General features: G+C 44.4%; 1 protein-coding gene across 1 annotated transcript in view; it reads right to left on the bottom strand.

Moving 5' to 3' along the window:
• PTPN21 (protein tyrosine phosphatase, non-receptor type 21) overlaps positions 1–24363 on the bottom strand; it is a 63191-nt gene that overhangs the window by 6984 nt on the left and 31844 nt on the right. Inside the window, exons 6-12 of the mRNA XM_012640416.1 lie at positions 22339–22426; positions 21873–21961; positions 19417–19504; positions 18303–18382; positions 10022–10082; positions 9349–9433; positions 3231–4600 (exon numbers count right to left, since the gene is read on the bottom strand). Of these exons, the coding sequence (XP_012495870.1) occupies positions 3231–4600; positions 9349–9433; positions 10022–10082; positions 18303–18382; positions 19417–19504; positions 21873–21961; positions 22339–22426 (1861 nt within the window). The remainder of the gene's footprint in view (positions 1–3230; positions 4601–9348; positions 9434–10021; positions 10083–18302; positions 18383–19416; positions 19505–21872; positions 21962–22338; positions 22427–24363) is intronic.

The following is a 24363-nucleotide window of genomic DNA, read 5'->3' as shown; positions in this document are numbered from 1 at the left end:
CTGAGCCTCATCTAAACAGAAAGAGAGACAGACACATTCACACACTGACACACAGACTAAAAGGTTCCCGTTTAGGCTAAAATTTCATTAAGTCTAACATGTGCAGAAAACAGTGATGTGCTGGTAATGTTTAACAACTGGCTCCAGAGGGAAAAAGTTCTGATCAGAAGTTGCCAATTTCCATGGTGTAAATACTCCCATCATAGCCAATTTCAAACTGCCAATGTGACATCAGCTGGCTCACAAGATTCCTAAAAATTTAACCGTCAGCTCTTGCCAGCTAGAATGAGTTGGATCTAGCACTTCTCTGCCTGAAAATGACTCGAAATGCCCACACTGATATGCTAAAATAAAGTTGATTGTCTCTAAGTTCAGTGCAAAAGCCAGTATTGGAAGAAAGTTGCATATAGTCAAAATTAGCTTCGGATAACTATTAATTAGTTCTTAGAGTACAAGTACATGGTTTTAAATGTATAACCTGCACCGTAATTTGTTATGTGAGAATCACTGCACAAGACTAAAAGGTACAAGAATGAAGTCTATGTAGATGTAAGAGCACCCAAACCAGTCTGCCTTTAAGATAACAACCAAGTCCCTGGAGGTGGAGATAGGTGGAGAAGTCTAAAATGTTCCTTCTTGTCTGCAATTTATTTCACTGTTTTTAATATAATACTTAACCTTCAATCACATTAGTATATTTGTTGTTAACAATCAAACAAGATAATGACAGCCCATGTTACAACGAAAGGGTCACAGGGTTTATATAGTAGGGGGTTGGCCTCTTCAACTCTTAGAAAGTCATTAAGTTAAATGTCTGATGCAACCTCACAGCAAGAAGTTAATATTGACTGAGCACTTTCAATGTGCCAGGACTGCATTTATAACCCCCAACAACTCTCTGGAGTCATCTCAATTACAAATGTAAAAACTGAGTCACAGAGAGATTAAACAGCTTGCCTGAGGTCACGTGGCTACCTCTTTTTATAAGGTAATCAGTGTCAAAACAATGAAATCATTCATTAAAGTCAGTTATGTGGAATCATATAATTCAGAAGGCATTTTTTTCATGCCTCACCTCATGTAGGACTTAATGCCACGAAGGAGGCAGAGCAGGGATGCCCGTTCCTGTGTTTCAGGCATAGAAGCTGAGGTTCTGACGCATGAAGGGTCCTGCCCACTGAGCAGAGAACTAAAAAATAGCAGGGTCTGGACTCAGACCCACGGTTTCTAACTCTTAGGACTTGTACTCCTTCCCCCTGAGCGCAGCTGCTGCACACATTCTTTGAGTAAGCAGAGTCCCTTAAGCAAGAGGAAGGGGAACCCAAAGCATAACCTAATCACATTATTTTTTAATATTATAGGCCTTAAAAGTCAATGAGAGAGAAAATTTGTATTTCAAGAGAACCAAATTGATCAAAGTCCTCAGATTTAGCTAAATCTGTCAGGCCCTATTAAAAACATGGGGATAAAATAGGCTTGAATACTGGGCTATACATAAAACAGATATCATATGGGGAAACTACTTGGGTCACACACAAAAACAATGGACAGCTCTTAATGCAGTGGGAAGAGTGTTAACTATAAAATGGCCCTGTCGGCCAGCCCAGGGAGTCAGGTAAGAGTTACTCTGGAAAATCCACCCACACCCTGTCCCTGCCCTGAGTCACTGCTCATCAGCCTATATCCTCAATCTCGGTGCACCTGGGGCACTAGCCTTTCCTGTTCATGTAAGTAAGATTGTACCACCAGGAAAAACTAAACTGAAAATTAAAACCTAAAGCTTATTAAAAGAAAGCACGTTTAAATCCATGGCACTTTAGTAAGTAGTTTTCATCTATGTATATTAACCTCTTTCATAAGCACTGTAATACTATGTGAGTTTTTTCCTACTTATCAGAATGTTTGCCGAGTCTTAAAGGATTTCATACACTAGGCCAGAAACACACTTGAGACAGGCCTTCGAGTGAGGGTGCAGTCCAGCAGAGAGGGGGGAGAACAGCCCTAGAGGCCAGGAACACTGGCAGCCTCTGGGAGACAGAGTGGATGCCCTAGTTACTTTGGCTTGGCTGGAGTGCAGGGCGTGGGGAGCGGGTGTGGGCCACAAGGAGCCGGAAGCCTCAGCAAGGCAACAAAATGACTGAGAGTGGACACACTTCAGGACAAAGCCACAGGACGTTAGTCAAAAGTTGAAGACTCAGTTAAAAAGTTTCAGTGAAAGAATAGCAAGGTCTCAATAAGCAATTATTAGTTAACATTGGATACATTTTACCTCCATGTAGAACAGTGTAGAAGAGAAAAGAACAGGTTGGAGAGATAAATATAGGTTTAAAATTTCAGTTCAATCACTCACTAGTTGTGCGACCTTGGAAAAATTACTTAATATCTAAGTCTGTTTCTTCCTAGTAAAATGGCCATAATGTTGGGCTTCTCATACAAATTGGATGCAGTAAAGCAGAGAAAGTGCTCTGCACAAGGTAGATGCTCCGAGAACGGCAGCTAGAAATGATGTGATTATGCTTTTTTATATTTTGCCTCAAATAGGTAAAAAGTACTTAATGAATACTTATTTATTATACCACAAATGAAAGAGCTGCATTTTCTACAAGGGACCTTCCCTGACTTCTCACTTCACTTAGATCTTCCTTTTAAAGAGACCTGGACCTCTGGGGGGAGGTTATCTTCACAAAGTACCACCTTCCCAACTTCCAGTCCTCAGTGGTCACCACCAAGATAGTCAAGCTGTATCCACAGACTCTGACCTTGAGAATCACACAAAGAATTAAGAACACATCCCCATGCTTCTCACAGACCTCTCTCGGGCAAACTGAACAAATGCTGCCCGGGGTGCCACATCACCACCTGGTATTTTTAATGGGCGGCTAACAAAGCAATCCTGGCTGACGTCATGAAGTCTTAACTTCCTTTTTCTGAACAGCGCATTACTAAAACATTTCATTCACTCTTTCCATTCCATTCCGCAAAGCCTCCTACATTTACCTTTTCACTTCATCCAGCAAAACCACTAAAATTCAACTGACCTCCATTATTTCCATAGATAAACTCGAGTGTGTTCAAAGACAGTCAAAAACAGAGTAACATGGGGGCGGGGGGAGAAAAACGTTAGACGAACAAATTAAAAAGCTGGAAAGCGTCAGAAGTGACGCTCAAAGACAAGCGGACGTCGAGAAGGCAGGTTACTCGGGGGCCTAGGCACACGCGCCCACGCTTACCCCCAGCGGCGGGAGGCCTTCCACGACGTTCTTCTTGCCCGAGAGGAGGTCTGACACCGGCCTCTTCTTCGGAGAGTCCCTCCTGGCGCGGTACCGCCCCGACGTGGTGAGGTCCGACTCCGACATGGAGGGCGTCAGCAGCCCGTCCCTCCTGGGCCGCTGGGCTTCCAGCACCCCGGGCCCGGGGCCGTGCGGCTGCGGCTCCAGGATGTGCAGCGGCCCGGCTGGGGGTGCGGGGTCCCGGGGGCAGCCTCCGGGCCGCCGGACCGCGGAGCACGCTTTGCTCTCCTCCTCGAAATCCTCCTCCTCCTCCTCGCTGCTGTGTATCAGCATGGTGGCGTCGGAGAGGGACTTCTTGTGGCCATACCTCAAGCCTTCCTGCTCCTCGGGCTCTTCTTGCTTTATTCTCTCCGTGAACACGCTCGGCTGCGAGCCGGCCGAGACCGCGCGCGGAGCCACCTCGGCCGCCGACGCCGACAGGGTCCGCTCCTTGAGCCGCAGGCCCTCGAGCCCGTGCGCCAGCCCCGCCACCTCGATGCTGTTCCTCTTGTGCAGCTGCGCGCGCCGCGCGGCCGTCAGGGGCTCGCTGACCTCCTGCAGGGAGTGCGCCACCGGCAGGCTGTCCTCCTGGAACGTCTGCACCGAGTGGTGCACGCGCCTGGTGATGAGGTCGGGGTTGCTGCTGCTGATGTACAGGTGGCGCGACAGGTCCGGCGTGCTGTTGGCGGGCCTGGGGTACGGGTAGGGCGGCGGCGGCCGGTACACCTGGGTCTTCATGATGTTGGCAGCCGGGTAGTCCTGGGCCTGCAGCTGCACGTTGGTCAGCTCGGGCACGCTGACCGCGCCCACCACGGGCCGCCTCTCGGCGGGGTAGGGGTACGGGGACTGGCTGTGGAAGCTGTAATTGAGGGCGAACGGGTAGTGCGCCGACGGCGGCGACGCGAAGTGCGCGTGCTCGCGGATCTCGGGCTGGCTGTAGACCAGGGCGTCCGGCCGGCTGTAGGCGTAGGAGCTGCCGATGCTGAGGTTGCGCAGCGAGTGGCTCTGCCGGTCCGCGTGCACCAGGCCCCGGTTGAGCTGCTTCATCACAGTCTCATAATCTGGGGTCGGGCGGTACGACGGGGGTATCAGGGCACTGTGCCGATGGGACGGGACGTAGTCGGGTCTCAGGACGTCGCTTCCGGTGATGCTGGGGTTGGAGGACATGGGCGAGGGCTGCAGGTAGGACTGTGGGTTATTTAAGGAGTTAGTGCTGTGCGCACTGTAGACGCTGCCGTTACGGATCCGACCGTTGAGGTCAATCTGGGCTCTATCCAGACTTGTCTGAGAGTGACAATAGTATCCATTCTGGTTGGGCACAAAGAGGTTATCTGAAAAAATAAGTTTAAAATGACATTCTTTTAATTAATTACTCCACCCAAATATTGAGATAGGGCCCCTGAATTTTGATGACGTTTTTAACATAGCTTGTAAAAATCCATGCTAAAATGTCCTGGCTTTAGCCACACTGTCTGAGTGACCCTGGGAGCCTCAGCTTCCTCCTCTATAGGACAGGGATGGCTCTGCCTACTGAAAGGGCGCCATTCAGGATCCGACATCCCACGAAGATTAGCCAAATCTAAGTCCAATGTCAAACGTATAATTGTGTCACAAAACGTTATCTTCTTCTAGAAGTTAAAAAACTGTTTTGCGAGAGACACAAAACAGACTTCTGGGGACTTTAGGCAGAGATATTACACTATTCAAGGCACTGAGCTGCTGACTGTTTTCTCTCCCTGGGTAGGGACGTGGCCTTGCTGACGCTGAGCTAGTTCAAGCACCAACCATCTGTAAACAGTTTCGTAACTGGAATTCTAGATTGTTGATACAGGTTCTTCCAGAGTGAACATAGGAACTTTGGCTATAAAAGGGTAATGGTTCAGCAGGATCTAAGCTTCTCTGGTCCAACAGTGTCCCCAGTAGCTGCACACCCCAATAGGGGTCTGGAAGCCAAGAGGAACCACAGCTGCGGCTTCCCCCTGCCTGGCCCCCATGCTTTGGGGCCATGGCTAACAGAATCAGGAGTTCAATCTAATCCTACAATGGCTGCATGCGTGTACCTGACCGGGGTTGGAAGGGGCCCATGTTTCTTCCAGCCAATCTGTAGCTCATGCTCTTATTAGTAAGGGTGATTTCTAACACATTAAAGAAACTCAGCAGTCAAGTCCTTCAGAGAACAGTTTCTTGTGAAAAGCATTCTTTTTTGCTTCAAAAGCTCCAAGACTGTTTAAGTGACAATTGATTACCATAGTACTATCCCACAGTCTAGTGGGGGCACTTCACTCGGGTGGCACACACAGCTGCGAAGAAACTGTGCTCTCATGTCCATTGTGTTCTCCCTGCTGACACGTAATGCTTCCTTGTCACTGTACGTTCCCCATCTATGGAAGACTCCGCTATCTCTCAGTCTCTGGAATCTCCCTTGTCTCACTGCCCTCACTCAGGCCTCTACTCCAGCTGGTCTGGACTAGCGTGACACTCGCCTAGCTGGTCTCCCTGCCTCGAGGCCCCTCTCTGCTCACCACAAACCACCCGGTCATTTATAAGCCATACTTGGAAAAGACTAAGAACAAAAGAGGGGGAAAGATAACTGAAATATAGGCAAGTAAAGGGGAAAGATGTGCACAAAATCACCATACTTTAAAGCAAAGAGAAGAAGAGATAAGGGTTGTAAGGAGCCCAGAGGAGGGAAGGATCACTTCCAGCTTAGGCTGCATTGATGGGGACAGGGAGGAGAGGATCAAGAACCACCCCAGAGAAGTTACGGCATTTAAGGGGCCTTGCGGGGTAGGCACGTCCAGCTTCCACAGTAGATGTCTCCACCCCTCTGAGAGCACGCAGGTTTTTACGCCTCCTCACCCCTGATATCAGGCACAGCAAAGCAACTAGTATCAGTAAAGGGGAAGTCAGCAGAGGGTTAAGAGCCAGTTTCTATGCTCTCTTCACCCTGCAACATTCCAGACAGAAGAGGCTCCCCCAGCCCAAGTCCCCGAGGCAGGCCGACGTGCAGCAGAGCCCTCCCTGCTGGTGCACAACGGACAGGTGACCTGGGCTGGGAGTAACCTTTACTGTTTAAAGCCACCGAGAGTTTGGAATGGTTTCTCAGCACAACATAACCTGGCCTATCCTGTCTGGATGGCAGCACGTGGACAGGAGGGTGCGAGGGATAAGGGCGTCTGGCTAACAGGGCAGCAAGGGCAAAGCCGGGACCATGCCTAGAGGGCAAGCTCAGCCTGGCTAGAGTGTTGGGTAGCTAGCGAGGAGCAAAATAGCAGTGGGAAGTAAGACTGGACAGCAGGCTTAGGGAATACTGTGCAGAGTCTTGAACACTAGGCAAAGCAACGATCCTGTACACACCAGGGAGACTGGCCGGGCAGCCGTGTCTAGATGAACCAGGGAGAGCGGAGACTGAAGACACTGGCTCATGACAAGCAACTGCTGGTGAGAGGCAAAAAAGAAAGAAAATCAAAGGAAAAGGAAAAGAAAGGAAGGGGAAGGAAGGAAGCAAGGAAGAAAGAGAAAGAGACTAGATTTGGAGGACTGGATCGGGAGCAGGAATATGGGGAGAAGGGGATAGGGAAGAGACAGCATATACACTTAGAGGTAATACGATTTGTAATTGACTAGATGTCAAGGGCAAAAAAACAAAAGGAAAATTACATGCAGCATGGAATCTAAGTAACCAGGAGAGTGATGCCATCATAAAAATGAAGTAAGGAACATAGGAAAAGGGACAGGCTTGTCAAGTGGAGCGCGGAGTTCAAATCTAATATTTTAATTTCCAGTACTGTTTACGGAGTGCTACCATAAACCAGGTGCTCCACTGAGGGCGTCACGTGCAGACACTCCTGGAACTGTCCCCACAACCTATCAGACAGTTGGAAACGTGGGGCTGGAGCCCAGGAGTGAGGATGGGGTGGGAAATACAGATGTGATAGTCGTCCTTGGTGACATTTTAAATGTGGACGAGACTGCTGTGCAAGCTCACAGAGGGAGGGGGAGGGCACAGCACAGACCTTCAGGGCACAGCAAACAACACTGACGGGGAGGAGGGAAAACCCAGCATCTTGGAAAGAAATTTTCAAGAAGGAGCAAATCCTTGAACTGGACAGAGAGGAGAATCTAGGGGTCCTGGGGACCTCAGAGAGGGCAGCGTTAACAGAACAGCAAAGGCAAGTGGGAGACCAACCAGAAGCAGCAGCACACAGAGGGTCCTCTCAAAAGAAGTGGGTGAAAAAGAAAAGAAGCCAGGCGCGGCAGTTTGAACCTGTAATCCTAGCACTTTGGGAGGCTGAGGTGGGAGGATTGCTTAAGGTCAGGAGTTCGAGACCAGCCTGAGCAACATACCAAGACTCCATCTCTACAAAAAAATAAAAATTAGCCAGGTGTGGTGGCACATGCCTGTAGTCCCAGCTACTTGGGAGGCTGAGGCAGGAGGATCGCTTGAGCCCAGGAGTTTGAAGTTGCAGTGAGCTAGGATGATGCCACTGCACTCATGCACAGGCGATAGAGCAAGACCCTGTCGAAAGAAAGGAAAGAAAAAGAAAAAAAAGAAAAGAAAGAAAAGAAAAAAATAATTCAAACCATAGTTTAAAGAGAGGAGAGCAAAAAATGTTAGGATGTTTACAGAGTGAGGTAGGAGAATGAGCAGCAGAGACTAACAATGCAGAGAAGTGCCTCGTCCCAGAAGCGGGAAGGGCTGGAGTTCCAAGTACCAGAAAGGGGCAGGCGCAAGGAGGAGAGGACGATGAAGAAATACAAAAACATCCGAGATGGACACTCTCAGAATCCACACCCCAAAGCACTGCTCCTTACTGCCTACCTCACTGCATGAAAATTCTCTTCTTTACATATAAGGCCCGGCACAAACAATACAATCACAACCCACCTTCTGGGTCCTTCGTGCATTATTCCCTACATGAGAGGGCAACTGGACCACTCTCCTCTCCAAACACCCCCTTCTTCATTCTGTGCCTCGGCATTCACTATCCCCCAAACCCAGGAGCAGCAATCCCAGTCAAGTGTCTACCTCTCTACCTGCTGAAATCCACTCATCTTTTGAGGTCCAGAAAGTTCTTCTCACTCTCCCCAACATTATGAGTCTTTCTTCTATCAAAGAGCACAGTAATTGCATGCTCACTCTCAGCAAAACAATGTTCTTTTTGCATTCAAGTTGTGCACTTGTCTCATCCCCTACTATTAGCTTCTAAGCTTCTTAAGATGTGAGGCCAGTGCAGTGGCTCACGCCTGTAATACCAGCACGATGGGAAGCCAAGACAGGAGGATCAGTTGAGGCCAGGAGTTCAAGACCAGCCTGGGCAACATAGAAAGACCTTGTCTTTCCAAAAATTTTTTAAAAATTAGCCAGGTGTGGTGGTGCATACATGTAGTCCTAGCTAGTTTGGAGGCCGAGACGGGGGAGTTGAGCCCGGGAGTTCGAGGTTGTAGGGAGGGAGCTATGATCATGCCACTACACTCCAGCCTGAATAACAGAGTGAGACCCTGTCTCTAAAAAAAAAAAAAGAAGAAGAGATGTAGAATTATTCATCTGCATAAACCGCCTTGGCTTTTGGTATAGCCTTATACAAAGAATACAGAGTAAATGTTAGATGACTGCCTAAGCTTCGGCTTTGGGGGCACTGTTATAAATACAGTTCTCTATACTTCTCATGTGAAAACTGCAGTAATCAACGGTTTAAACTGTTACAATAGGAAAGTCTCTGGGGAAAAAAGTCTCTCAGGGAAAAAACCAAAGCAAGACTGACGTTTTTTGCCAGAAAGTAAGGAAGCACTTGATGGCTAATGGGGGAATGTGAAAAGGACACAGGAACCAGCTTGACTGAGTTTCCACTGGCCAAATTTGGGATCATCTGAGCATCAAAATTTGATACTTGCATTTTTTTTTTTTTTACAAATATCCGAGAACTTGAATATAATGGCTGCTTCTATGAGTCCAGGATGGCTGTAATCATGACAACAATTGGGGGTTTACAATTTGGGGTTTTTGGCTGAATCAAAAACTATCCAGGCTTCAAGATCTGCCTTCATAGATTTGTTCATAGTAACAACTATACTGTACCTTGGGAGGAAGCATATGGTTCCGTATAATGTCCATTATAGTGCAGCGGGGGAGGGGGAGGCATCACGTAGGGCTGAGGTTTAGGCTAAGAAATGGAGAGTTGGACACAGGGTTAAAACGTGTTACCTACGTAACAGATAAAGTCATTCTCCGCTGGATTCTTTCCCTCCATTAAAAAACTTCTAAAGGAGTTAAATATATTACATATGGAAGATAAATATGAAGATATAGCAGCTCTTACCATATCTATCATTTTCAATGTTTCCCCAATGGCAATGCCAACCCCCATACAGATACCAAGGACATTAGACAGCACAAGAAAATCTGCACCCAAAAAGAGCAAGCAGGCCCAGACACAAATTTCCATGTATAAACATGTGATTATAAGTAGCTTATATGTAGTACAATCTTATTAGACAGTTGTCTAGTATTTTAAATATATACCAACTCACAAATACTCTTGGCTAACAAAGTTTTTAATATTAGGTTGGACCTAAAATTACATACAATAATATAAATGCTAGGTTGGACCTATGGAAAAACCATTTCTTTGGTTACAAATGATCACGTAGCACACGTTTATGGTTCAAACTCAAAATTAACACTACTAAAAGCGTATCTTATTAAGGAGAATGACATCAGTTAAAAAAAAAAAATCTTCCTTTTTTCTTACCAGAGACATCCTTGAAGAAGACCTCCTTCTGATGGGGTTCACAGGGACAGTCTGAGTTTGCCTACGAAAGAGTAAGTCTTTGAGAAGAGCAAGCACGCATGCACATACATGCACACTTCCTACTTCTACCAAAAGAAGATACAGGAAGGTAAAATGATAAATCTTCTGAGACGAAAAAGATAAGCTAACCAGTCATAAATTAGAGAAAAAGGAGATTCTCTGTCAGCCATGGGGTCTCAGCCCTTTCCTGCTTCCCCAACCCCTCAACCCGTGCTGTGGTTTCAGGCTCCCTGTGGAGCATCACCGCCTAGAGGGACTGTGGGAGCATCTTTGCTGCCATCCAGATAAAGCTCTGGGGTGGCCACAGGCAGAGGGGAAGGAGACAAGGCTACAACCCGCACTCTCACTCCAGCGGGAGCAGGATCCGGTGCAGATGCATCTCTCCTGTGCGCTGGGTGAGCCCTGAGCCTCTCCGCTAATGGTCCTGGAGGGCCATCAACTGTCAGCCCGGGAGCCGGAAGCAGTATGAACTGCCATTAATTAAGAGTCTGTTAACCAAGACTGCAAACATAATGAAGAGATAAATTTATAATTTCGGTGACTGAAGAATCTACATTTCCTCTAAGGAACTGAGTTACGGAAAGCAAAATAGAAACTGTGGTTCAATGGGCCTGTGGCAAACCCATTACTTTTCTTTGCAAGAAATTCCTGTCTGATGGGTTTTAAATATATTTTTTAAAAGGCAAAGAGTATTAAGGAGGGCTAACTGACATTTATCTGATAATTTGAGATTTTAAACTATTCATGCAGCAAGTTCCATCTTTGAAGAAGCAATTAGGTAAGAAAGGAACAAGAAACAGAAGAGCCCACATGTAACTATTGTTTTAAATAGAGGCAGGATTTTTTTGTTGTTGTTGTTGTTCTTCTGTGTGGTCACTTTCAATTGCAAATAAGATCTCAGAACCTAAACACGTTGGATCCTTGGCTTCATTGATGACATATAATGTTGTCAAAGCACTTTTTCTTAAACCTTTTGTCATCTGTCCCTGGCTCATGAGCTTATATGATGCAGTTAATAACTGATACAAAAATATTTTGTGATCTTTGGTTATAGTGTTCTAAGGACTAATTACCAGAAAAATCCATCATCACAAAGTCAACATTCAATCAATTTAATCAGCGAATTTACCATAATAATATCAAGCCTCATGTCTCCTAAATTAACATTTTCTTAGCACTCTCATAAGTCGTATCTTATATTCAAACCCTGGATATTAGCCTATTGTTAAAAGACTTTTGAGATTAAAAAAACTAGTACGTATTAGGAACTTAACATCAGATGACTACAACTGCTTTTACTAGTTCACTTTTTAAAATAATTGCCTTTCATTATCATCAGGTTGTTGAAAAATAAATGTCTCTTTTCCAAAGGATGTTCCATTCTTCTAGTATTTATTTTGGAGAAATAAGTCTGCATGGTGGGTCTGGGCTTTTTGTTTTGTTGTGGTTTTTTTTTGTTTGTTTGTTTGTTTTTTAAATACTCCTTAACAACACATTCATGTATTTCTTAAAACTGGTTTCCGGAATTTGAGGACACTATGTTTGTAGCCTTGTAATTCACTGCCCCTGGTTATTCTCCATTGCCAGGGCTGGGTGTGGACAAACGGGGCCCTGGCCTTTATGTTCAGTCTATCAGAGACTCACTGTCTAGACAGACTGAACTTTTAAAGTACCATAAATTCCGAACTGGGAAGAAAGGGTTGCTTATAGAATCCTCTATCAACAAATTCCAAAAACATCCATAGTTTCCTAGTCTGAGGCAAAAATAAAACTGAAGTGTGTTAAACACAAGATCCAAGGATGCAGAGCTCCGGAGCACAGGCGGCAACTCCCACACGCAACAGCTATCTTGGCACCCTTGCCGGCAGCACCCAGCGTGGAGGCGAACACTGCCCACTGCTGCAGCCAGTTCTGCTAAACACAAAACAAACTACAGTAGTGAGTCATCCAGCTGCTACCAGTTTTAACCTAGGCTGACTTGCCATCAGTTCTAATAGTCTAACCTCCTCTTTCTTCTCAGCATTGTTGTTATAAATGCAGTTTACTCTGAGATCAGCTATTCTCAATTTGGCTTATAAGAGAAAATGACTTATCTGTTGGCTGTGGTTTCCAAACCTGTGGGGCACTTACTATGTTGATGGGTGCTACTAAAAATGAGACAGCTAAAGAACTCTGAGAAGAAATCACTGGAATGTGTGCACTGAAGAAGACAAGAAAAAAGGCTGAGCCAGGCACAGTGGCCCATGTTTGTGGTTCAGCTACTTGGGAGGCTGAAGCAGGAGGATCGCTTGAGCCCAGGAGTTTAAGGCTGTAGTGCACCATGAAGGGGCCTGTGAATAGCCATTGCACTCTAGCCTGGGCAACACAGCCAGACTCCCATCTCTTAAAAAAAAAATAATATGTGCCAGCCCAAGTGCAATCAATTATATTACTTACTGAAACTGTACATGATTATCTCATGGAATCTGAACACCAACCCTATAAGGGAGGTCCAGTTATTATCCTGATTTCACAGATAAGGAAACTGAAACTTAGATTAAGTAAATCACTCCTGGTCATGTGGTAAACAAGTAGCAGAACCGGCATTTGAACCAGGCAGGTCTGTCAGATTCCTGAGCACAGGCCTCTAACAGTGATTTATCTGACCCCTTCCCCAGTCCCAACTAATCTGTAAGCTAATTTCGAGGCAAGAGGACATGCCATGGCACACGAGGAAGCCCTCAAATGTTTACTGAGCAAATGAATGACATGGTGAGTGAGGACTGAAGTTGATGTTCTTTTCTAAGCATTTAGGGTCAAGCTCATTTCTTATATATGTATATTTATAGCTGGTGAAGCACAGTGAGATTTTAATGATCAAAAACGCATTGGATGGTAGAAATACCCAGCGAGTGTTTGTCTCAATGACTTGCTTCTTGAGCTTAATAAGGGTAAGAAAGGAAAAAAGCTCTTCTCCCTCCCTGCACCAGGGTAGGCCAGAGCTGCATATTCAGGCTGAGGGTCGCTGCTCTGGCTCTGAGATGCCTGTGGCTCCCTGGCACTGCAGGCAGGGAGAGGAACAGAGCTGGCAGAGATCATCTCGGGTAACTGGGGTACTGGTGCCGGGCTTCACTCTAGCTCCATGACGTGCGGTTTTCTAGGGTAATGCTGACCTTCATCCACATGAGAACCCACTCAGGAAAGGAAGCTGCCTCTCTTTAGCCCTACCCGAGGTCCGCGTCCCCATGCCCAGAGATCCCACTGTTTTGGCCCTGCAGCTGCGCCTCAGTTCAACCCCACTACTGCCCTGCTGCGCCACACAGGTCTGTAGGAACCACTGGCTCCTCGCCACACCTCTGGGGGCCCAGAGGACTGGATGGGACAGGGGCTGCTCCACCTTCTTCCAGGATTCCCACAGTGTCTTCGAGCCCTGCCGTAGGCTTAGAAGAAGATGGGGCAGCCCCTCTCCCTTGCCAGGCAGGGTCTACTCCGGTCCGTCTCCTGGATCATAAAAGTCTCCAGAAGCGAGGTGGACACTGGCTGCAACGTTCGCTGAGAGCTCGAATCCGCAGGAACACTCACCAACCCTCTTACTGCGCTCAGAGAGCAGCCTGCCGCTGGCTGAAATCCAAGTTTACCCTCCGGAGAAAGTCTCCTAAGCCCTCTATCACGGGGCTTTGCAGGTTGGAGGACACCATCCTGCTGTCCCCTACAGAGAGAGGAGAGGAAAGGCCCCTTGAACCAAGGACCCTCTCTCCCAGTCTTTTTCTCAGGCAAATTAGGGAGGTTGATTACGGCATGATCAGTTCTGAGGCCTGGGGTGGGAGAGAGGAGGTTAGAAGCAGCTTTTTGACACTGACATCATTATCTCATTTATAATTCCTAATCCAACCCTAAAGGAATGTTCAGTAAAGGTCCCATTATCCCCATTTTACAAATTAAACCAAAGAGATTGTTATCTTTTTTAAGGCTTGGGTGACATAAAAAGATATTCTGTTACCTAAACTGCCTTGTTGGGTGGGTGGGGGCGAGACTGTTGGATCATGCCATTGTACAAATACTAAAATACGGTTATCTGGGTCAAGGTTAGATGAATCACATAAAGCCATCCCAAATGCTATTAGATTATAGATCAGGACTGGGGGTAAAGGGGACACTCTGGGAGTAAAGTCCTCCTTTCTGTGCAAGTAGAATCCACCTCCTGGGCCACGAGTCACCCCAGCCTGAACTAGACATCCAGAACCCACTGTCCAGTGCCAGGACAGCTACAGTTTTGTTAAATGCCCAACACACTTGAGTTCATCCATCTGGACCACGAGAACAAGTCTACCAGTACCTCAGAATCATAATACTGAATGTGACTAAATAGTCTATACTGAGAGCCTTAAAAGAGAAGGCCATAAAAGTTATAGTTATTTTCAGTTTTATTACCCATCAAAATTTTAAAAGCTAATATTAAAAGCTTCATTTACCTTACATGGGAAACAAATGCTCATCATGAAATAGATTGGTTTCCCACAGAATGAATCATAAATAATTACATAGGAGTAACTCATAGAAATCATCAGTTGCCATAATCTACTGGATATACAGAGATTAAAAACAAATTCTGGAAAATAGTCCTTTAAACATAATTATTCCATTTTTAAAAGAAGCAAATATTCCTTATACAGATGTAATATATGCAACTGATGACATTAATGTGGTTTTATTCACACTTGCCAATAAACAGCAATATCCCAAAAATTAGATTTCTAAGACTAAATCATTTACCGCAATCATTTATTGCTTTTCACTCTACGTTTTAAAATTATTACTAGGTGGCAATTTGCCAAAAAAATGCTTTTTAAAAAAGGCACTAAGACCAACCGATATGGATGCCATTTGGAAAGGGATTACATTTTATGATTTATTCAAAATGACTGATTCTTAACTATTTTCCAGAAAAGGAATGAACTGACATAATGATAGCTCGATATTATTAATTCTCTTAAACTTATGTAAGGCTTTCAAACGAAAACACTGTGTTTTCATTTGTATATGAAATGTACAATAGATGTACAATAGATACGTACACATCTATTGCCTGAATCTTAGAACTCACTTCTGCATAGAAATAATGTCACACGTGGTTGGGTAACCAGGCCAGGCTATGGGAGCCCCAAATGCAACTACTCTGGGCTAGTAGCAATACTGAGCCTAACCACCAGGGGGAACACGTTCATATTCACACCCACGTGGGCAACGAGCAGAAAGGGCTTCCTAACGCCACAGAGAAAGCAGGGTTTCTCCTTCCCGTCAGTCAGTGCTTACCAAAGCCCCAACACCAGACCACTAGTGGGGAATCAGATAAAAACACTGGGGGTGGGGGGACACACAGAGGAGATGGGATGGGGCCTAGGTGCTAATCAGTGGATGGTTCTCCGTCCACATGGACAATGCCTGTTCTCTTTGCACTGTTAATCCTGCACAGCCCGTGCAACAGAGGGCACTTCCACAGCCTTTCTCTTTCCTGGTGCTAAAGGACACAATGCCCCCTGGCCCCAATTTACGATCCGTAATAAAAGGAAATCAGGCAAGCATCAAAAGGCCTTTTCTCCTGTGACTCCCGCTACTGTCTCCCTCCGGCTTCAGTTCACTAAGCCCTGGCCACACGCAGGCCGTGGAGATGAGTGAGTGGAGGCCCTGCCCTCATGGGACTCCATCGGACAAAAGAGACAGATGAAACCCACATTTACACAGCAGACACAAACACTGCAACAGTCTAGCGCAGCCGCTGAGAGCACAGGTTCTCATCGTGCGGCTCCCTCTCACTAGTGGCGTGGAAGGGGCAAGACATTCCACTTCTCGACACCCTCACACCTCCACCAATAACGGGGCAGTAATAATTGTGCCACACAGGGTTACTGTTACGACTAAAGAAGACAAAAGCTCTCAGTATAATGCTTGACACAGAGCAAGCATTTACTGAATTATTGTCATGAATTATTAGAATCATTATTGTAAAAGTAGGAATAAACCAGATCTTTCAGGGGGGTATTAAGGACTTAGCAAACAAAATGCTTGCTGGTGTCCAGGGTGGCTGCATTTCAAACTAGATCTCGAGGAATGACTAAGAGTCTGCCAAAGGAGGGAAGGAAGGGCATTCTAGCAAAGGCCTGGCCGGAGACGCATTAGGAATGAGGGGTTCTGGGAGCCAGAATCAAGAGTCACAGGGCTGGAGTAGATAAGCCCAGAGCAGGAGACCTCAGGAGTCTGCACTTAATCCTGTAGCCAGGAAGGGCTGGGGGAGAGGAGCATGCTCTGATTTGGTCCTGACCTATAACTTTAAGAACAGTGCTCCATCTTTTGCTTATCCCTCCAAAAGACTAACTGGAGAGCATCCCTGAGGGTACAACACGTTCACACATCAGCGAGGATTCTAGTGTGGCTGGAACAGAATGAACAAAGAGGGTAAAGAAAACAAGTTTGAGGGCCAGGCACGGTGGCTCACGCCTGTAATCCTAACTCTCTGGGAGGCCGAGGTGGGCGGATTATTTGAGCTCAGGAGTTTGAAACCAGCCTGAGCAAGAGCAAGACCCCGTCTCTATTAAAAATAAAAATAAATTAATCGGACAACTAAAAATACATAGAAAAAATTAGCTGGGCATGGTGGCACATGCCTGTAGTCCCAGCTACTCGGGAGGCAGGAGGATCACTTGAGCCCAGGAGTTTGAGGTTTCTGTGAGCTAGGATGACGCCACGGCACTCTAGTCCGGGCAACACAGTGAGATTCTGTCTCAAAAAAAAAAAAAAGAAAACAAGTTTGGAACCAGGCAAGGACCACATCACGTGTGGCCTCATACTTTTCTTATAAGTAAGATGGAATGCCAGTGGAGGGTTTTAAGAAGAGTGATAGGATCTGATTCGTGTTAAACCAACATCATTCTGGCTGACATATGGAAAATAAGCTACAGGCAGGGGAGGCACAGAAACAGGGAGAGAGTCAGAAGGCTACTGCAATGTTCCAGATGAGGAGTGATGGCGGTTGGCACCAAGTTGTCAGCAGAAAAGGTGGTAGAAATGGTAAGACTTCAGATATATTTTGAAGACAGAGCTAGAAGTGCTTGCTGATGAATAGATGTGGTATGAAAGAGAAACAGGAATTAAGTATGACTTCGGAGTTTGGAGCCTGAGCAACTGGGTAAACGTGGGGGTGCTACCACGTGTCGACATGGGAAAGAGTAGGGAAGCAGCAGATTTGGGGGCAGGAAGAGGAGGAGGAGATCAGGAGGTCTATTTTAGACATGCCAAACTTGAGAGGCCTCTTAGGTATCCAAACGGAGATGTCAAGTAGGCAGCAGCATGCGGGAGTCGAGAGCTCAGGGAGAAAGAGCTTGAAAGAAAATTTGATGTACTTCTAGCACATAAGCCTGAGGCAGGGTGAAATCCCCGAGGAGTGCAGCTGGTGAAGAGGTCTCGGGACTAAAGCAGGAAAGGTGACTGAGAAGAAACAGCCGAGAAGGAGGAACCCAGGAGGGGGTTAGGAAGGAAGGCGCGATCACAGATTCAGTGCTGTGGAGAGGCCGAGTGAAGGAGCTCCCGACACGACCACGGGATGAAGCACGCGTGACGGCAGCAAGCGGTGCGGTGGTGTGGTGGCTCAGGGGAAACAGGGTGGAAGGAAGGAAAGAAACAAGTACATACAACTTTTTTGACAACTTCTGCAATAAAGGAAAGCAGAGATACCGTGCTGAGGCTAGACAGGGATGTGGAATAACACAGTATTTCACACGTGAAAGATCACAGCGGGCTTGAACGCTGATGGGAATGATCTAGCAGGCAGTGGGGACGCAGTGTGGGCTAATAAAAACGTACACTAGGAAAGAAGGGCATAAATTCTTCTAATGGCTTGAAAAGTTGAATAATCTTTAATTACTTAAAATGCTGACCAGGGCATTGATTTAAAAAATAAAAGATATCATTTCCTTTTCAACTTTCCAGAATTAGAATGGTTCCAGTAACTAGTGGGAAGAAATCTTAGAGGCATATTCGTAGCTATTAGAAGTTGGTTCAAAGCTAAATTAAGAAAAATAAGAAATGTTACTTTAACATGCAACAAAAGTGAAAAGATTATTATGAAAGTGTTCAAAAAAGATCACTTGATAAAATTTGCCTTTCTAGATACAGTAAAACTCAAGATTAAAATGTCTAAATTCGTTACTTTCTATTTCTACAATTTCCGTGAGCAGGATATACTTACAGGTTACACTGGTTTAGTCTGTAAAATTTGTGTCGTGCAACGCAGAGTCTCCACACATATTTTGCTGTTTCCATATCTTCCTAGCAAACAAATAGGCATAAAGTAATATGAAAGCACACTTACAACTTGGGACTTTTAACTCAGAGTTTGTCTGAGGACACATTATGACAAGGCCACTTTCAGCATGCAGCAATTCTTTCATCTTCTAACACTGTGCCTATCATATGAATGCCACAAGTAGGGTTAAAATTAAAGACAATCTGTTCTAACAGTGTGATTCTGATATTAAACAGTTTCAAATGACTTAGAAATTTCAAAATTATAAAAATACCAACTTTTATTCTTTTTTTTGAGACAGAGTCTCACTCTGTTGCCCCGGCTAGAGTGAGTGCCGTGGCACCAGCCTAGCTCACAGCAACCTCAAACTCCTGGGCTCAAGTGATCCTCCTGCCTCAGCCTCCCGAGTAGCTGGGACTACAGGCATGCGCCACCATGCCCGGCTAATTTTTTCTATATATATATTTTTAGCTGTCCAGATAATTTCTTTCTATTTTTAGTAGAGACAGGGTCTCGCTCTTGCTCAGGCTGGTCTTGAGCGATCCTGACCTTGAGCGATCCACCCACCTCGGCCTCCCAGAGTGCTAGGATTACAGGTGTGAGCCACCACACCCGGCCACCAACTTTTATTCTTAATAATATACTCAAAAACATTTCTAAAAAAACATTCAACTCAGCAACTCAATATTGCCTTTGGTAAGAGAAAAGCTGATAACTGTTAAACAATATTTCTGCAGAGCAATTCATTTATCAATAAAATTAAGATATTAGCGTTTACTTTCAATACCAGTTAATCTCTTAAGTTTAATTTAAAGGTCATCATGATCAGATAGCATTTACCCAAAGATTCATTCTTTCAACAGTATTCACTGAGCAACTCCTTTTTGCCAAGTGCCATTTTACAAAGTGTTCTATCAAAAGTTAACTTTTTTATAAAATCATGAAATATTATAATTTTAATGCCATCCCCTCCCAAACACACATGCACACCGAAATGCCGACTTGTTAATTTTTAGGAAAAACATTCCCTGCAGATAGATCGCTAATATTTACTTACAGTTTGAAACTGGATGGTCTCCTCTTTATTTGCTAGTTCTAATGCAAAAAAGGACTTGTTGTGGGACATGTTAGCAATATCATGCCACCTAAAGAACAGCAAACAGAGAATGGCAACATGAGCACTCACATGTATACTAGGAGACAGAACCCATGGTTTCTCCTTAAGATTGATGCCTAAGTTAATATTTGTTAATCATTTTTGAAAGAAAACTGGTTTTAATCAGCTAGCATGCATCTTCTAATTGAAGTGACAGCCAACTAGTTGCAAAAAGTAAATGCATGTATATTAAATGAGGAAAAAGGGGTATTTAAAAGATGTAAAATGCATTACCCTCAATTGCTAGATTCACTTGATGATCAAAGATCCCTATCTTAGCTGGTTGCCAAGGCCTCATTTATTCATTCAACAAAATGAGGAGTACCCACTGTAACAATCCCAGAACTTGCATTAGGTTCTAGGGACAGTAAGCTCAGTAAAGCACAGTGCTCCCCTCAAAGGGGCACAGTTTGGAGGCTGGGAGTATAAGAGAGAACAGCAAATAAGTAATGTTACATTACTTAAGAAAAGTAAGGCACAAAAGTGGGGAGGAGTGTTCTGAAGAGCTTCAGGTTGAAGACAACACTCAAATGCTAGGAACTCAAGGAGCAAACTATTTTGGGGGTGTTCACTAGAATTCAAAATCCTATCTTATATTAATACTAATTTTATATTTAGTTTTTATATATTAATATTCAATTTTATTACATAACTATAATTTTATAAAAAGAAAAATTATGGAAGAAAAAATTTTACCCCTCTATATCCTTCTCTATTATATTAAATGTAAAAGTTATTAAAATGAAGTTAGTAGTGATTCAATGTTTGTTAAACCTGTAAGATCATTTGCTTCATACTAAATAAGGCAATTTGTAACATTCCTATCCAGTGAAGGACTCCAGGAAGATGTCTCAACTTTCCTTGTGACCCTTTGGGCACGTCGTAGTCCCACCCTTCAGGTGCAGCCCAGATCCATTTTCCTCTCCCTGCTCCACAATTTGACATGTTGGGAAGACTTGATCTGAGTGGCTTGGGGATAAGAGAGCAATTGGCAAAGCGGAGCCACTCAGCCCAGGGCAGTGTGGTCTAGGAGTGGGGTTCTGCTGCCCAAACTGCGTATACTGTGGTTGTGATCACCACGGAGAACTCAGGACCCAAAAGGCAGTAAAGCGAAGGACGTGAAGGAGGAGATACTAACTTAGAGGAAAAAGCTCTTAACAGGAAAAAACTAGTTCTCAACAAGAAGTGGTAGTGGAGATGGTTTAGAAAGCTTGAATTGGGGTGAGGTGGGGCATGGCACATAAAGTAGAGAGTAGAAGGAATAAAAGAAGCTGTTTAATACAGTGGTTAAAAGCCCAGGCTTAAAGTGGAGAATCTACGTTCTTGTCCTGGTTATGCTAGTTAATAATTGGGTGACCTTGGACAAATCATTTAACTTTCATAATCCTCAATTATCCCATGTGCAACGTGGTGGTAACACCTGTGCTGAGAGTTGTTCTGAAGATTACATGGAAAAACACACAGAAAGCATTCAGTCTAGTATCTGGCTCATGGCAAGCACTCAATAAACGGTAGATACGAAAGAACCAAAAAACAGAAGTGACAGAATATGTTTTACTACTTTACAAAAAAAACAATATAAAGCTTTAATCTTTCATCAAGAGAAGACAGAATTGGGTAGATAGAATCTCAGAGTAAAATAAAACTGCAAATATTTCTATAAAATGACACTTTGGATTTTCTAGAGTATAGCTTTTAAAGAATTAAAAGGCAGAGATTGAACGACATGGTCCAATTTACTATCTTTAAGATACAAACTGGAATGCAGAATACTAAAAAGGAAATTTAAATCACCTGTAATTTCACTGTTCAGAGTCAGCCACTATTAGCACATCACTACATAACCTTTCTGTTTTTCTTACCATATACATTCTAAGATTTCCACAAATGAGTAGTATCACTTTTTAATATCAGGGGGAAAAAATTGACATTACAAAATAGTTGAAATTTGCTTAGATATTAGTATTTTAGGAATTTTGGTACGTAACTAGAATCAGAAGAAAGATTCCGATTTTTCATAAGAAATAGCCCTAGAAACCAGAGCTCAAATGAAAAATTTACATCAAAACAAAGAATGGCCTCCTAATGGCAAGAAAATGGCCACATATTTTGAAACATTTTATAAGTAGGCCATCATGATAAGCACTATTTTTTACACATTTGGCTTTGAAGAGAGTGGCTTATGAAAAAGAACCATTGCACTTAGGTGGTGTTTTATTCCAGGAAGGGAATATTTCCTTTTTTTTTATTGAGAACCTTGGGAGAGACTTGTGAGCAATTTAACTACTGTTAAGTACTAAAAACTATATCACCAACAGAAGCCACAGAAAGTACAGAGCGAGAGGTAAGAAAAATACCTAAATACCACAGGCGGCCTTCCGTTCTTGTGTTTCACAAAGATACCTTCGAGACATGCTCCAATGGATATGTCGCTTCCCTGGCTATCCTAAAAGGAGAAAGCAGAAAAAGAAACACTTAGGGAAAAAACGCCTAAGAGCTACAACTACAACTAGTTCCTTAAACTTGTTTCCCAGATATAAAATGTTCAGAAGGCGTACAGAGTAACTATTCAGAGGGAAAACAGTCTGAATGGTATAAATGTATTATCTTCTAAATACGTATGGAAATTGAAAGAGTTTAGACCTCTTCATGAACTCTATTTTGAGACCATTTCAAAGAATGAATTGCAAAAATGAGAATGTGTTTTACTATAAATTTTGGTTATAAGGACCTCAGCCTTTAGGTTTCCAGACTTCTGCACGTCAGGGCATCCTTGGGCTTCCCTGCTGTTCTCTCAAATTGTAAGCCGCCGGCCACGCTCACCTTCGCAGGGTAGCTCTCCTCTCCGTAGCCATCCATCCTCTCTATCTCCTGCATGTACAGCATCTCAGCATCAGGAGCTGTGAGCCCTCTGCAACCCAACAGATATTAGTGAGATTGTTCACAAAACTAAAAATGTTTTAAAATAAAGCTTTTCTTAAAAACTACATATCAATTTGGCATAAGACATTATAAACATTTCATGTTTCAAAGCATCTGTAATCAGTTATATTAATCCATCAACATTTACCAAAACCAACTACACGCAAAGCCCTGTGATAGACGCTGACGCTGAGTTATAAAAGATCCTGCCCTGGCCGGGCGTGGTGGCTCACGCCTGTAATCCTAGCACTCTGGGAGGCCGAGGCGGGCGGATTGTTTGAGCTCAGGAGTTCGAAACCAGCCTGAGCAAGAGCGAGACCCCGTCCCTACCAAAAATAGAAAGAAATTAATTGGACAGCTAAAAATATATAGAAAAAATTAGCCGGGCATGGTGGCGCATGCCTGTAGTCCCAGCTACCCGGGAGGCTGAGGCAGGAGGATCGCTTGAGTCCAGGAGTTTGAGGTTGCTGTGAGCTAGGATGATGCCATGGCACTCTAGCCTGGGCAACAGAGTGAGACTCTGTCTCAAAAAAAAAAAAAAAAAAGATCCTGCCCTTTGTACCTTAGGCAGGTGACAGGGCGAGAGGAGGATAAAACAACCCCCTAAAAAATCTTCAAGTGAAAGCCAAGATTTTTTCTAAACCACCAAGTAATTCCTTCCTATCCAAAATATCAGGCATTACTGAGAATCGTGTGCTAAATGCCAAATGCAGGCAGGAATAAAGGGCGTGAGGCGACTAGATGGAAATCCCTTTTCAGCCAAGTAAACGGCCACTGTCAGGATGGGCAGGAAGGCAGTGTGGGCGGAAAGCAGTGCTCAACTGCGTGCAGACGTGGCTCTCCAGGCTCACCTTCTGCTGCTCCCCAGGCCCCCAAGGCATCCCGCACTGTAGCCATCCCAAACTCTGCATCTGTTTGAATACACCATGTTCCCTCACACCTCAGGGCCTTTGCACATGCTAATCCCTCTTCCACGTATACCTGTCACTCACCGGTGGACCGGGCTGGTCCCTAACATCCCTCAAGATATAGCCTATGTATCACTCCCTCTTCGCCACCTTCTGGATTTGCCAACGTATCTGCTCTGTGCAGTCCCAAGACATTGTGCCCACAACTCTCCCCCTACACTCATAACCTTATTTTATGTATTATAATTACTATTACAGTGGGCTGTCCTACCAAGCCCTTAGATCACAAGGCTAGGAATGAACTCTTGCAAGGCAGGGAATTATTCTATTTGTCTTTGTGCCACAGCATCCAGCACTCTGCCTCACACAGAGGCAGAGCACCAGACTACCTTTTAAGGAAATGCACAAATGAATGAATGAAAGTAACAAAAAACAGGGTAATGTGTGCCTGAGGGATCAATTAGGCTAGAGGAAAAAAAAAAAAAAAAGGTTCATTTGGACAGCAGGAGATAAAGCTGGGAAAGCAGGATTTAACCCATCTGTGGGAGGGCCTTAATCCCAGGGTAGGGGACTCAGGCTACTGGAGAGCATGAAAACACCCAGGAGCATTTGGCAAGGAGAGGGCGAAAGAGAAGAGGAAAGTGATATTCTAGGGAGACTAATCTTTTGTGAGCGATTGTATGGATTTGAGTGGAGACAGACTAGAGGCAAAAGGTTATTTTACTTGAAAGGGGATAAATAATAGGTTATAATCGGACAGACCTGCTTTCAAATCCCTCCTCTACCATATGTAGGACACTTAAGTCTATTTTAGCTTGGTTTCCCAATCTATAAGTTGGAGATAATAGTGTTTATGTTAAAAAGTAATTATAAGAATTTAACGATACATAAAGTAGACCCTCCTTGACAATAGTTCAAGTTAGGAATTTTCAAATTTACAATGGTGCAAAAGCAATACACATTCAGTAGAAAACATACTTCAAGTACCTATACGACCCACACCATTCTGTTTTTCACT

Source organism: Propithecus coquereli, unplaced genomic scaffold, assembly GCF_000956105.1.
Source record: "Propithecus coquereli isolate 6110/MARCELLA unplaced genomic scaffold, Pcoq_1.0 Scaffold152, whole genome shotgun sequence".
Taxonomy (NCBI): Eukaryota; Metazoa; Chordata; class Mammalia; order Primates; family Indriidae; genus Propithecus; species Propithecus coquereli.
This window is presented reverse-complemented; position numbering and strand designations above follow the sequence as displayed.